Here is a 14,948-nt window from a genome sequence, read left to right as displayed (position 1 = left end):
CACAGAGTTCAAGGAGCTGGTCACTGGAATCACCTCCAATATTCAGTAAAACTACAAAATAAAAAATTACATAATAAAAAAGGCCATGAATGCATTTTATTGTTTCTCTGGTGTTTGGCTCTGTGTGGAACTTATAGAGGTTCTCACAGGCGCTGGATTCAACAGGTCGGCTTCGCTCCCTCGGATCACGTAGGCCACGTTTATCTGCTTCAGCCGACAAATCTGAGACATGTCCGGAAATACTGTCGGTCAGGTCAAAGGTCAGTCATCGCTCTTCATTTGCTGCAGCCTAACTATGACCCCTGGCGTCAGTTCCTCTGATGACCATGACGTCAGCATCACAAGCAGCCGGCTGCGTTCAAGCGTGTCCGTCCAGCTGCTGTACGCACCGTCACTGTGATGGCGACCGTCACCTGATCTGTACAGTTGCATGGGAAGGTCACCCGGTTCACATCCAAATGTTTTGGTAATTTTGTTCCAAACTGTACTCCAGAGAAATGCCCACCGTTCCCATCAGGGTCCGAGAATAAAGACGCGCAGCTGGAAGCAAACAGGTCCACGTTACTGCTCCTCTAACTGCACGATGCCCCGCAGCACACCAGCGTTTATCCACAGCTCCGTTTGTAACTCCCACACCTCAGCCACGGTGCACTTAAAACATTTTGGATTATTAGGTGAACCTTTTCATACCTGTAGTTATTTTTAAGCCCAATAATTAAAATATAACAGTTCATTATTGAAGATGCTTCTTCTTGAGTCCATCTTTATCTTCAGATGTTTAAAATTCAAGTACTTCCTTCTTTGACTGGATATTAAATCATATCCAAATGTGCTGCTGCCCCATAGACAGCCACAGAGTGAAAACAAGCTCAAAGACACAAAGTTCAAAACAGTAATTCACTTTAATTTAGTTCTCTCGTTGGCCGGCGAGCTCAGTTTAAACATGACAAATGAAGTGCATTGGTAGAAGCCTAACAACGGGTTTGGAAACATGCTCCACTCAGACACGTCTGTCAATCCACATATTACAAGCCAACATTATTATTACTCAAATAAAACCACTATAGTTCAGCTCTTGACCTGATAGAAAAAAAAATAAGACAGATCCATCGCTAGATACAACGGTGGCAGCAATACACAGGACTGCCCAAGCAGTAAAGTACACGTTCCTTTAAGAAACAGGGAGAGAACGCGAAAAACAACAATATAATCCCCCATTCAAGTACTATTTACCCTTTTTTTTTAAATGTGTTTGCATGTTCTGATTTGTTTAATTCAAGTTCAGCATGAAAAACAACAAAAAACTGACAAGAGTCCAAATAATACACGTGTTGGTGGAGGTCAAAGAAGAGGACGTGAGGGGGAGAAATGAGAGCGACATCCTGGATCCTCAAATCAGCAGGTGAGAGAGGAGGAAGAGGAGGCTGGAGTGGAGGGTGTCCGAGAAGGAAGGGGAGGCAGCCATCTTCAGGAGAGACACATGCGCCTTCCTGCTGAATTCAGCAGGAAGGCGCGGCGATGGCGAAGCTCTCGACCAAACCTGCGTTAATTACTGAAATGCTGTTTGAACACTTTCACACCCGGGAGAAAAACACAGAGGAAGGTCAGCGTCCGAGCGACGAGCCACAATCTGACTCAATTCCTCTGGTTTTTCTCACGGGTGCAGAATAGAAAATTTGTCTCTGTCCAATCATTTCCTCTGCAGCAGGTCAGTACCTGCTCAGGTAAATCGACAGTAATAAACTCAGGTTCGGAGCCCAGGAGCCTCACTGGCGGGGGGCGGCGTAGCGCCCCTCGCTGGGTCCGGCGCCCCGTCCAGAGCCGAAGCTGGGTTTCTGTGCCATGCCTCCACGGGTGGGCGGGCCCCGAGGTCCACCGCTGCCTCCTACTCGCTCTCTGGGACCGCCGGGACCCCCGGGACCCCGAGGCCTCGCGTCCCGCCTGTCGCCCTCTCTGGCTGACCGGGTCTTCTTCTCCTCCACATTCAGGCGCACGTCACCTCTGAACTTGATGGGCTGACGGGAACAAAAGAGAGAAATTAGACTGGTTTTTCAAAGTCCTGAGGGTCAAGTCAGCGACTTCCTGTTTAGTTTCCCAAATATTCTTCTGACTGTGTGGAGGCCTTCAGTGTTGAGCTGAAACCGCTACATAAACACAAGTGTGCAGTCAGCCTGCAGAGCGCCTCACCCTGTTGCTGAGGATCTTCTGCACGGGTTCAGAGTCGTCGAAAACCACAAAGCCGAAGTTCGGAAGCTTCCCTCCACTGTTGATCCGGAGCTCCAGGACCGTACCGTACTCTGGAAGAGAGGATGCAAAAATATTAGTCAGATTTCTCACTGGCACAAAATGTTTTTACCTAAAAACAAAAAGGCCACAAAATAAACTCAGTGATGTGGGCTTTCACATCAGCTCTCAGGAGTGAACCGTCATAATCGAGCAGCCTTCAATTACAGTAAAATGAGCCAATCTGCACATCTCACACTGGCCCTCACCCATCACCGCACGGTTCATCAAAACCAACTCACGTTCAAAGAACTCCTTGAGTTCGGTCTTGTCCACGTCATGAGGGACGTTCCCCACGAAGAGCTGGTGGGCATCGGGATACCGGACCGCCCTGCGACCCTCCGACTCGCCCTGCTCTCCTTCTCGAGCTGAAACACAGAGACAAGCAAACATTGAGACATTTTCACACACTTGGATCAATCATTAACAGCAGGTGGTCGGTCAGCTTCAGCTGCCTCTCAGTGTCTCTCAGCAGAGCAAATCATAAATCACCTGGGGTCACATTTGTGTTTGCTTTCAGTTTTATACTTTCTGATGTTTGCAGGTGAGTACAGGTGTGTTCAGACATATCTGAGAGGTTCCTCCATCAGATCTTGTTCTGTCTGGTTTGCACTGAAGGCTGGAGGCCGGGCTCCCTGTCAGAGTGTTCGGAGGACTGTGCGTACCTGGTCTGGGGCCTCTGTGAGCGGGTGGAGGACCTCCGGGCCTCTGCTCCCTCGGTCTCTGGTCTCTCTGTGGTCTCTGTGCTGCTGTCTGGGACTCTGACTTCACCTCCGCTCTGGGCTGTAAGAGTCAAAACATATTTAAGAAACGAGGAGAGCAGGTTTCTGGACTAGAAAGAGAACAGCTCTGAGCTCTGGCTCTCTTCCACAGCATGTCTTTTCTCTCCCCTCACCCCACCCTCATCATAAAGGTGCTGCCGGCAGGAGACGCGCGTGTCCTGTGCACAGGCTCGTCACCTGCCTTCATCTTTTCACAATATTACCCCAGAGAAGCAATGACATCATAAAGTGAGCTTAAATCTGCTTTAAAATGCTGACACCTGCTGCCAAAATGTAAGAGGACAACCAATCACAATCTCTTCAAGAAAAAGAACAAACTGTCACCTTTCTGTGTGACACTATGACATCTTAAGTGTTGCAAATATTTGACATGAATGTTGAATTCATGACATGAGCTGCTAAAAGAGTCCCGAGCAGTACGTGACCTCTGACCCCAGCAGTATGCGGAGCATCAAACACCTGTGAGATGAAGCCTCAACAGGTTTCTGAGGAAGGAACTCAAACCCACCGGTGCTGTGGGGGTGACTTTGACAACGTGGGGGGAGATTCCTGAGACTGGGACAGCCCCGCTGGGAGGGAGGTTCTTACTGGTGACTGACGCCCAGGAGAACAGCTGGAAGACATGAAGGGAGAAAAAACATATTCAGATGTTCATGTTCCACATTTAAATTGACCAATAAAAACCTTCCACATGCACCTACCCTGTTTTCCTCTGGGGCAGCGGGGGCGGGCTCAGCAGGTGCAGGGGTAGCTTCTGTAGTCGGCGGTGCGGTGGGGGCGGGGCTTTTTTCTGTCTGGTCGTCGGCTGTGTGCGCGTCTGTCTGTGCGTCCAGCAGCGTCTCTGGCTTCACCTCGACCACGGCCGCCTCGGCCTCCTTCTCCACTTCCTGCTGTGGCTCTGGACTCGCTGCTGCTGCTTCCTCCTCATCACCAGGTACTGCTGGCTCTGAACTACAAAAAAAAAAATTTCACTCGATGAAAACGCTGCTCGTGTATTTATTGCTCCGGACCTTCAAGAAGCAGCTCAGTGGACAACCTGCATCAGATCTTCCCCAACGGCAATAAGGAAAATCGTGACATCTTTTTTCAAGAAAACAATGAAACTAATCCAGGCGCAGAATTCCTTGCTGGTCACAGGGAATTCTCAGCCTCGGTGGAGGGATACGTGAAAGCCTGTCTGCTAAAGAGCGCGCTCGGAGCATTCAGCACCTACCAGGCTGCTGGGTCGTAGAAAGGAGCAGACTCCTCGGGAGCCACGTCAGGGGAGGGAACCCTCTCCTCCAGCTCCTCCACCTCATCCTCAGATTCTGAAAACCAAACCACATTCATACCACTAAATATTCACAGCCGACTGCTGCGGCACGTACAGGAAGAAATATTTAAGAACTAAACTCACATTAAGCATTAACACTTAACTTTCCTTTGTTCAAAATCCATCACCTCACTAAGCATTCAGATTTTCATCCCATTTAAGTGAAGAAGGAAAAGCTCTGAGGGTCTGTGCCTCTCTTTGAAATAAAGCTGAATCCCAACATGATACAAGCTTTACAAACACTGACGAATCATCGAGAAACTCGTCTCTAAGTTAATTATGGATCATCTCACAGGGACACCTGCAGAGAAGGTGAAGCACATTAACAAATGAAAAACTGGGCATCATCTCACCCTCAGGTGGCTCAGAGTCGGAGTCACCAAAAACTTCGTCCTGGTAGCGAAACACGTCGTTGTGGACGTAGAATTTGTTTGCAACGGTCCCCTGAAGGAAAGAAAAAACTCAATCAACCAACACTTTACACCGTGTCACAGTCGGAGAGCACCAGCACAACCACAGGCTGGAGGCCACATGGAAGTCCTCACCTCGGGCGCCAGCACAAAGGTCTGCATGAACTTCCTCATGGGCTGCATGTTGTTGGACAGCTCGCCCATCACCTGCACCACCACGCCCTCGTTCAGGGTGGCGTGAGCGTCCACGTGCCTGATCTTGGTGTGACAATCTCGGAAGCTCAGTGCCATGACCCTCTTATGGATCTCCTGAAAAAGAGGGCGGAGAGGTGGAGTCAGGGTTCCTGTGATGAACTCGAGACGCCCGATTTTAAATGAGAGTGGATCTCTTCAGATTTCAGGCCGATGGTCAGACATGACCAGGAACATGAAAACGGCGTCTTTCACAGGTAGGCTCTCACTCAGGGCTGAAACAACCCCGAGTTTTAGGCAATTTCATGTTTTTACGGTTTGTTTTTAATAGAAGCTGCAGCTTCAACAGTATCGTTCGTCACTCATTTAGAAGTCAAATATTTTTTGTTGCTGCCATTCAGTCACACTTTGGTCAGCTCTAATGTGAATTATCACGATTCATTTTATCTGTGGAACATGCAGAGTTACATATACTGCAGAAAAATCAGGAGGCTTAATGAGAACTTGATGGCAGCAGTGCAGGAAACCAGGTTACTGAATGTCCCCATCGTGGGACTAATAAAGCGATTTCTTATCTTAAATATTATGACTTAATTTTGATTTTCCTTTAGAAGGAAAAAGAAAACAGCCTTCAGAATCATTTTTAGGACATTGTTTTAGGAGCATAAACATCACTCCTTCCAGCTCTGTAGTTTCTCCTCACGCTGTGCTGCTACGTGGGAGCTGAGAGCCTCTCTGTGGAGATGACCTTAAAGCTGCAGTCTGCTGGCAGATCTTTACTTACAGATTGTCCATAAACGGCTTCCACTGGTTTGCCGTTGCTGTCCAGGCCGCCGTGCACGTAAGAGGAGTTCTTTCCATAAAACCTGAGCATGAACACAACCAAACTGGGTTTAATCTATGCAGGAAGACATAGATAAAGAGAGCAGGCAGACACGTAAAACACTAGTCACCCCTAAATACGTCAGACAGACAGCTGCTGGCCATACCTGTGCAGGTAGTCGGGGGCCTGGTTCAGGAGTGTGTAATACTGTCGGACAAACTCTCGCCCGACCAGCTGGGCACTTGGCTTCTCCATCACCATTTCTTTGGTCAACTTGAAATCTCTGCAGGAAGGAAGAGGAGGCTGAGATCTGATTTTTATCACTGCCAATAAATAAAGAAAGCTCCGCCCATCGTAACGGCCGTGAACAAACTCATTGTGGCATCACGGCCGGAGCTCAACGTAACCGAAGTGTCACAACAGGCCTCAACATATTTAACATTCACAGGATGTTACTGCGTCAAGCAGAACAGTCCATCGACCGATTCTGTCCCATCTGGGCGCACCGACACGAAAACAGCCCCGGAGACGCGTTTTCGCACGGCGAGAACAAAAAACCTGAAACGTTCCCCCAGCAGCACCGACTGCTGTTGTTCCCCGTCCTGTGGGAACGACCTGGCTCTAAAAACATGACTTTAATGCTTTTTACTCATCAGCTCATCACATTCTGGCTGTGGGCCACACCTGGCTTATTCAGCTGGAAACTGCGGCCCTTTGGTTGGATTTTCACCTGAGGTTAGCACTGATGATGAAGCTGACGCTAAAGTGTCTTAAAGGGAGGCCAAATGCTGAGAAGTGTAGCCTGAATTTATACTACAGGGCTGTGAAAACCGTCAGTGTCTTAATGTTTCTTCTATCGTATCATCCGCAGTAATCTGAATAAACTGACATTTATCACGTGCTAAGGCAGAATTTTTATTTTTAAATAGTTGCAGGCAGTGACTAAGTTTTCCACCTTACCTGTAAGCCAGCCGCTGAGTAGCAAATATGATGCAAACAGAGACGTCAGAAGAAGAAACTTTCCTGCACTCGACGCATATATTTAGAAACCTTTGCTCCAACAGACAGGTTTGACATGCTCTAACAGATCTGCATACTTCCCTGTTTCCTGAACAGTTTAAACGGGATCGCTCAGGATTTTTCCACACAAAGCTGCGGGGCTCGTCAGACTCGACGGATTGCCAGTTTCATGTCTCTACTGGCTGATTTTCTTTCTGTAGTGACATGTATGGACACCGGAGTCTGCGCGGAAGCCTGGAAAACCCAATTCCTGCTGTGAATTCCTCAGCAATCGACCCCAGCCTCTGGCATCCCGCTGAATGGAAATGAACCCAGTGAAATGGTTTGCTGCATTAGTTCACACAGAAAATGACCACCTGGGTCAATCTGCTGCGGCTGATTCAGGCGGCAGAAAGGGCCGCTGGCTTTTATTTGATGGTAAAAACAGATCGAGGGTTTCCTCCTGTGAAGCCTGCAGGGCCTCTGCAGTATGTAAAGCCTACTGTCACAAACTTGGGCTTTATGATTGATGAGAGTTTTAAGTAGGAGGGTCAGATCAGTGAAATCCAGCTTCTCTCACCTGAGACAGCGAGCAAAGATAAGAAACATGCTGTTGAAAGATCCCTTTAACGCAGTGATCCATGCCTTTATTACGACCAGGCTGGGTGTAGCTCAGTAGGTAGAGCTGGTCACCTACTGATCGGAAGGTCACCGGTTCGAATCCTGGCTACTCCAGGCTACATGCCAATGTATCCTTGGGCAAGATACTTAACCCCAAGTTGCTCTCCGACCGTTCTGTCGGAGTATGAATGTGTGTGAATGCTAGTTAATTAAAAAAGCACTTAGCTTAATTAATGATGGAAGTGCTTGTATGAATGGGAGTGCATGGGTGAATGCAAACAGGTTGTATAAGCGCTTTGAGTGCTCTGATTGAGTAGAAAAGCGCTATATAAGAACTAGTCCATTTACCATTACTGTAAGTCTTGGTGTGTTGGTGTTAGCCGGTCCTCCCTGTCTCGTCTTCAGCTGCTCCAAAATGCTGCCGCACGGCTTTTAGCTGGTAGATTACTCCTGTTTTATCCTCGCTGCACTGGCTACTGTCCATATTAAATGTCTTATTTGTTTTTAAGTCAATAAATGGCCTTTGCTCCACCCGACCTCTCTGAGCTGCTGCACTTACACTCCCCTTCCCATGGGGGTGGGGGTGATTTTTACTTATCTAATTTTATTTTTATTGTTTTACTGATTTTAATTGTGTATTTTATAGGTGCTTTTATTTTGTGTTTTAATTTTCTTTTTACCTATTGTATTTTCTCTTGTGCTGGTGTTTTGTTCCCATGTTCAGCACCTTGGTCCGTGGTTGCTATTTTTAAAGTGCTTTATAAATAAAGTTGGCTTAAATTGGCTCTTCAGCTGGATATTCCTGGACAAAAACTACCAGTACTCACTGACTCTGCTGATTAGTTTCTCTCAACACTACAAACAGCTGAACAATTTCTCCCTTCATAACAGCTGTATTGGGGGGGGGGTTACATTGGATTAGTGTTAAATCTCACCACTAGATGTCTAGTTCTCTTTTCTTACCCCTCCCAATCCAAGTGCATAACCCTAGCTACGGTGGCCTCTGTAGGACAAACAGCATGTGTAGCTGTCAGTCTGCTGTTACCTCAGCTGGTGTCCATGTCTGTTCGCTCTCGAGGTTGTAAAACTTTGTGAAAGGAGATCAGACTCCTTTCACAAAGAGCCGATGTGTCCGATTAAAATTTGATTTGTAAATCGCTGCCTGCGGTTAGAAATCCGCTTTTGGAATTAGCAGTTACTGACTGCAGAAGCCCAAAGCTAACTTCACCGGTCACACATGTGGCTCAACTCGCTGTTGTTCATCCTGGCATGATTTAGAAGTCTTGCTCTTTACTGCATCCTCGCAATCAGGAGAGCTGAGGCGGTGAAACATCATCTCAGTTCATCCAGCATCTACCTGACACACCTGCGCAGAGATGAGCTGCACAAATACACCTTAGATCAGGGTGTATGTTGCCAGGTTGCACTAATAAAAAGGTTTAAATTGTAGACTGTTTCCATTCTGATCTGGGTATTGTCAGACAAACACATAAAAATCAAAGTGGTACAAATATTCGTATTAAAGTTTGAAGGCTGTGCAAATTATGGGATGGTCACTTCTGACTCAAAAAACAAAACCAAACCCATTTCCAGCTCAAACGCTAAAGCTGACCTTCAAAATATCAAGAAGCCAGTGATGTCATCATGGTGGTGACATCCATCTTTTTTATTGTGCATGAACGCAGCTCTACCACAACCCCGGAGAGCAGCTCCAGCTCTGACAGGTACACCTTTTCAACTACAATCCCCTTCTTTCAGCTGCTCCCTTTAGGGGCACCACAGCAGATCCCAGCATCCTCCTCTGTTACTCCAACCTCTGCATGTCCTCCTTCACTACATCCAGGAACCTCCCCTGAGATCTTCCTCTTCTCCTCATGCCTGCAGCTCCATCTTCAGTATCTCCACCCTCCCTCCTCTGCACATGTCCAAACCATCTCAGCCTCTCTGACTCTGAGCTGATGATCTTGCCCATCCTGAAGCTTAAAATTAAACCTAGCTCAGGTGAACCTATCCCCACCTTAGTTATGATGCTGGAAAACACCTTTCTGGATCTGGATGCTTTATATCTGGTGTTGCTGGACATGTGAATCCTGAGGTGTTGCCCGTCAGGGTTTTCCTGGCGCAAATGGCAGCTGAAACCCATGGAAGAACTGACCTGCTTACCACCCTTTTCTTTGTCCCGTTTTTGACCATTTGATAACCGAAAGTTATGTTTAAGTAAATTAATCCCTGCATTATTATTATAATACAGTTTGTCTTCTTCGTCCTCACCCCCTCCAGCTACTCACGGAAGATGGCCGCCCTCCCTCAGCCTGCCCCTGCCCCGAGGTTTCTTCCTGCCGAGGGTAATTTAACCCAGAGTACATGTCCCAAAGTACAGACAGCGCTGGCTTTCACTCCCCCTTCCGCCCCACAGTGGCCTGAGATGAATCTAACCTGTCCGCTACACCTGTGTGAGCCATCTGTTGCTGTGACACCTCTCTGACCCATCAGACTGAGGTGAAGCAACCCAGTTAGCCCAAAGCGTGCCCTCATGCTCCCAACTGGCTTTAACTCGCTCCGATCCGAGCTCCCAGAAAGCCCCCACTCCCCCGCTGCCTGCGCGGAAGCACTCAGACAAAGGCCGCGGCGTGCCCGCTGCGACGGAGCCATTCTCCGGCCTACACGCGGCCCGCGGTGGGTCTGAAAGCGTGTCCGCATACATAATCCGGGTTCACAGGGCCCGCTAGCCGGGCCGCCTCAGACCCGAGCGAGCACACGGCTCCCACAGCGCGGGGCGAGCGGCGGCCGCAGCACGTGTACCAGCCGGTCACCCCTCCGATGACTCCTCGACTCCTACCACCGACACCCCGCCAGCATCGCTACACCGGGATGCACACGTGACCCGGACACGAAATATGCACTTTAGGAGTTTAATTGCCGCAAATGTAACGCTGAAACCGGCCGAGATGAGCGGGAACGGAACCACCAGAGGACTCCGTGTGGGGGCTGGCTATATCCTGGAAACCAAGCTGAAACTAATGAGCCGAGACGACAGCTATAACCCTGCTCTTCGGATCAGTGCGAACTCTCACACCGTCGGGCGGCACCTGGAAAACCCGAGACGCGATCATTTCTGAGTAATACCCGCGGTTACGTTTAATTATGCTCGAATTACAATCAATAGATTACTAACGGCAACCCCCTCCGCACCAGGATGTAGACGGAGCCCGGAGTGGCGACCCAGTTACTGACAAGAAGCTGGTGGAATAAACCAACTAAGGCCACACACAGTGGGTCCGTCTGCAGGGAAGAAGCACTTACCGCCGGGTGAATTAGTGGGGAGACGGCGCTTTATAACAGGAAGTATGAGAGTCCCAGCAGCAGCGGCCTCAGCTAACGGCTTCACAACGTGGGGAGTGCTCGCTACCGGCCTCGGATCCACAACCAAGTGTCACAGCCCGCCCCGCACCAAACTGATAGCCAATAATATTCAGGCTCCGTGACTCATTCACCAATAGTTCGACGTGACCGCAATGGCTCTTTACGTACAGCCAATCCCGAAGCGTCTTGCAGCTGCCTGGGTTCATCGAGCTGGCCAATCACGTCACAATATCTTTTGATGGTACGATGGTTTCATGAACAGGCGTCTGCCGGTTCAGCTCGCAGTGCACCGGAGCTTATTCCCCGCCTGGGGGCGATAGAGGGTTTTGGTGTCCGACCTGGTTTCATAGGAGCGAATGACTCATCAAATTATTCGGATTTTAAGCGGCTTATTGTGATGAAAGGAGACTGTGAGACTGAGATGTGTTTAAGAAAGAACCAGACTCGCAGTTATTAGATTAGAGGACGCTGGGTGCAATTAGACTTCTTCGGACTAACTAACCCGGAGTCAACACCCCTGTATCACCGCTTCCTGCAGCCTTCACCCAGCTCACTGACAGAAGTGACGTTTCCTTATTTATCACCTTGTGATGTGGTTAAAGCCACGTGCTTCAAGGCCTCATTAGACAGAAAATATAGAGAGTGAGAGGTGCATGAGGGAGAAGTTTAGAGAAGGTCAGAAGGAGCTTCACTGTGTCTTAGTGGATCCAGAGAAAGCAGATGATGGGGTGCTGAGAGAGGAACTGGGACTGCATGAGGAAGTCAGGAGTGGCAGAGAAGGATGTGAGGGTGGTGCAGGACATGTATGAGGACAGAGACAGTGGTGAGGTGTGCAGTAGGACCGACAGGTGGGTTGAAGGTGGGGATGGGATTACATCAGGGATCAGCTCTGAGCTCCTTTGTTTTTGCAGTGGTGATGGACAGGCTGACAGATGAGGTCAGGAGCAGTCTCTGTGGACTATGAAGTTTGCAGATGACACTGTGATCTGTAGTGAGAGCAGGTGGGGGAGAGCCTGGAGAGGTGGAGGTATGCCCTGGAGAGAAGAGGGATGAAAGTTGGAAGAAGCGAGACAGAATCCATGTGTGTGCGTGAGAGGGAGACGGGTGGAAAGGTGAAGCTGCAAGGAGCAGAGGGAGTGAAGGTGGATGAGTTTAAATACCTGGGGTCAGCCATCCAAAGAGAGGTGAAGAAGAGAGTGCAGCAGGGTGGAGACGAGTGTCAGGGGTGATCTGTGACAGAAGGAGAGCAGCCAGAGTGAAAGGGAAGGTTTAAAGATGGTAGTGAGACCTGCTGTGATGGTTTGGAGACGGTGGCTCTGACACAAAGACAGGAGGCTGAGCTGAAGATGCTCAGATCTTCACTGGGAGTGAGCAGGATGGACGGGATTAGAAATGAGTCCATCAGAGGGACAGCTCAGAGTCAGAGAGGCTGAGATGGTTTGGACATGTGCAGAGGAGGGAGGGTGGAGATACAGAAGATGGAGCTGCAGGCAGGAGGAGAAGAGGAAGACCTCAGAGGAGGTTCATGGATGTATTGAAGGAGGACATGCAGAGGGTTGGAGTAACAGAGGAGGATGCTGGGAAAGAGTGAGATGGAGGCACATGATCTACTGTGGCGCCCCCTACAGGGAGCAGCTGAAAGAAGAAGCTGAAAGGTTGCTGATTTTTCTGAGAGGGAATCAAACTCCTGCGCCTCCTCTGGGCTCTGTTCATGATGAGAGGATTTGGCTAATCACAGGTCTTTAGAGACCAGGCCACAGGAAGTACACCTGTGTTAAAGATTCTGTATCTACGAGGGCCGAGTGCCAGGGTCTTTCAGACTCACACACCGATGGCAGCATACACCAGCAGGATGTAGTACAGTGAGTACTACACTCAAGTCCACTTGCACTAGTTTAACAGTCTGCACACTGGTCAGTATCCTCCTTCATGTGAGCCCTCAGCCTGATTACTGATGTTAGCAGAAGTGAAGAACCTGCTTCAGAGTACAGGCCTCTGGCCTTAGATCAGCAGAAACACAAAACACCACTAGATGGCAACCACAGCTGCAGGAACAGAAAGGGCCTCCCTAAAACACCATCTCAGTCTTTGGATCTAACGGGTCCTCCGCAGGTCATTTGTCAGAGATCAAACTCAGCTTTAAAATTTCTTATAAATGTTTTAAGAATTAAATGGAGCCAAATACTGTGCAGATGGATCCTCTTTTTTGGTGTCTGGCACCTGGAAACGTTTGACTTCATGCTTGGGCTCCTCTCCTGCTCAGAGCAGTGCCCCAGCACACTGTGAGGCTCTGCTGGTTGTTCACGTACCCGCCAAACACGGTCTGATGAGGACCCTCCACTCAGACCCACACCGACAGGTGCAGAAAAGTCAAAAAAACTGCTGGTGACTTCAGTTGAGCAAAGCACATTTATATTACAAGTATAGCCAGGTCAGGGAGTTTATTTTTCTGGTCCTGGGAGGCTGCAACCTTCATAATAAAAATAATTTTTCTGAGTTATTAATATTTGAATGATTTTAAACCACAAACAGGAACAAATTTTTTGAATCCTGTGTGTCAGGTAAAAAGAGAAAATATGTGCACAGAGAATAAATAAAGATGATCTGCACTGTGCCCTCTGCAGCACAGACACACCTGAAACAGGTTTATGTTCGATTTGAAGCCGTTAAATGTAGAACTGTGTTGTGAAATTTGCCACTTCATGTCCTCTACTTCTTTAAAGAGGGACAAACAACCCCCCCACTCTGAGGCTGAGATTAACTGCAGTGACGTCTGAGCGTTCAGCACTGAAACTTCCAGTAAACCTCCTCCTATCACCAGACGCTGCTCTCTCCCTTCACCCAGCATCTGTGCAGTTTTCCTTCTGCGGCTCAGAGGAGGGGCTCCAGGCTTTGTGGACGGGGCTGTTGTTTCACATTCTTGACGCTGGAGTCTGGATGAGCGGGTGGGGATGGTAACAGGGTGCTCCGTCTCTCCGGTCTCCCAGGGGACCGCGAGCAGCTCTGCACACAGTCAGCCGCAGCCTGCAGCTCAGCCCTTCAGACACTTTCAGCTTGTTTGTGAGCGCTGCTGCAGGAAGAAACGCATTTATACGCCAAGCTGAATTTTATGTATTTTAAGCACTTTTAATTATGCATTATAATGTATGCATGAAAAGCCAATACAAATATATATTTTCACAGTGATTTTTCTGTTTTAGCCTCATTTTCTAGCATTGACGTCAAAGCAATTGCTTAAAATAAAGTTCTGGTCCACAGAAAAACCCCACTGTGCTCAGATATGAAAGTGGATGAACACAAGTAGGAAAAACCCTCCAAATGTTAATATGTATATGTTTCTGGAAAGCCTGGGGAAAATAGTAGGAATGGAGATTTAATACCATTTGATTGTTTCTGGCTTTTGTCTTCTCTAATAGTAAGAGAGAACTGATGCTGTAACAGGTTATGTCCCCAGTTTGGTGCATTTTTGAGAAAATATTAAACCACCTTTTGCTTGAAATTGGACTAAATATTGCAGGTTTTGTCAGAGGCTTTTGGTGCACATGTAGCTCACGCCTGGTTGGAAGAAATTAAGAGTTTCATGAGGAGTTACTCTGTATTTGGATTTTGAAGGCAGTTGTGGGAAGATTGGAATAAATATGGTAAAATAAGCTGTTTCTGTGCTCTTGGTTCTGATACCCACACATCAAACTCTGGGCCCAAAAACAATCAACATGGAAGCACCCAAAAAATCTGCATTCTACCTGAAGGCCATCAGGTGGCGATAGCTGTGGCTGCTTTTGGTTCTGTAGAAGTCTGGAAAAATGTCTCTCTGACCTCTGACCTCTGTAAGCCTATGGGCTCAGTCATCCTGAGCATACTATATTTCAAAAATATCTGTGATATGAAACCACACACTCACTGACTGATGACAATCACGTGTGAGTATCCAATGAGCATGCGGTTTCTCAGTCTGCCCCGCCCCTCCTCCTCATATCCGGATTTTTGCAGCCAGGATGTCGACAGTGGAGACGGTCATTTCTGGTTTTGACCCCTGGAGACGACCGCGGTGCCGTCCAGCTGATGATGCTGAGCTCAAAACCAGCAGGTTCGCTTAGGGTTGCTCTGTCCATCTTTTATATACAGACTGTTCCTGCACCTGCTCTTACTGATACTCCCAGAAA

General features: G+C 48.3%; 1 protein-coding gene across 3 annotated transcripts; it reads right to left on the bottom strand.

Moving 5' to 3' along the window:
• Window positions 1-883: 883 nt before the first annotated feature.
• g3bp1 (GTPase activating protein (SH3 domain) binding protein 1) lies at window positions 884-10,881 on the bottom strand. 3 transcript variants are annotated; one of them, XM_030739100.1, is made up of 12 exons: window positions 10,726-10,881; window positions 5,969-6,085; window positions 5,764-5,845; window positions 4,923-5,096; window positions 4,731-4,821; window positions 4,279-4,372; window positions 3,767-4,016; window positions 3,574-3,678; window positions 2,949-3,066; window positions 2,526-2,651; window positions 2,188-2,297; window positions 884-2,015 (listed from the first exon to the last, which is right to left on the bottom strand). In XM_030739100.1, exons 2-12 carry the CDS (start codon window positions 6,061-6,063, stop codon window positions 1,767-1,769), a joined length of 1,494 nt encoding a protein of 497 aa, XP_030594960.1. In that variant the 5' UTR covers window positions 6,064-6,085; window positions 10,726-10,881; the 3' UTR covers window positions 884-1,766. The 3 variants fall into 3 exon arrangements, with proteins under 3 accessions (XP_030594960.1, XP_030594961.1, XP_030594962.1); XM_030739101.1 differs by lacking the exon at window positions 10,726-10,881 and adding an exon at window positions 6,763-6,891; XM_030739102.1 differs by lacking the exon at window positions 3,574-3,678 and having other exon boundaries at window positions 3,917-4,016.
• Window positions 10,882-14,948: the final 4,067 nt, after the last annotated feature.

The sequence above is a fragment of the Archocentrus centrarchus genome, chromosome 10 (assembly GCF_007364275.1).
Source record: "Archocentrus centrarchus isolate MPI-CPG fArcCen1 chromosome 10, fArcCen1, whole genome shotgun sequence".
In the NCBI taxonomy this organism is placed as follows: domain Eukaryota; kingdom Metazoa; phylum Chordata; class Actinopteri; order Cichliformes; family Cichlidae; genus Archocentrus; species Archocentrus centrarchus.
The sequence above is the reverse complement of the archived record's forward strand: the minus strand, read 5'-3'. Positions and strand labels throughout refer to the sequence as shown.

What these genes read in the sequence shown, in the direction of transcription:
- g3bp1 (XM_030739100.1), bottom strand. Translation starts at nt 6,063, where the DNA reads ATGGTGATGGAGAAGCCAAGTGCCCAGCTGGTCGGGCGAGAGTTTGTC. An exon ending in GCCCCCGACTACCTGCACAG is followed by an intron (nt 5,846 to 5,968) that starts GTATGGCCAGCA and finishes GTTCATGCTCAG; the next exon opens with GTTTTATGGAAAGAACTCCT. An exon ending in AAGTCACCCCCACAGCACCG is followed by an intron (nt 3,067 to 3,573) that starts GTGGGTTTGAGT and finishes TGACTCTTACAG; the next exon opens with CCCAGAGCGGAGGTGAAGTC.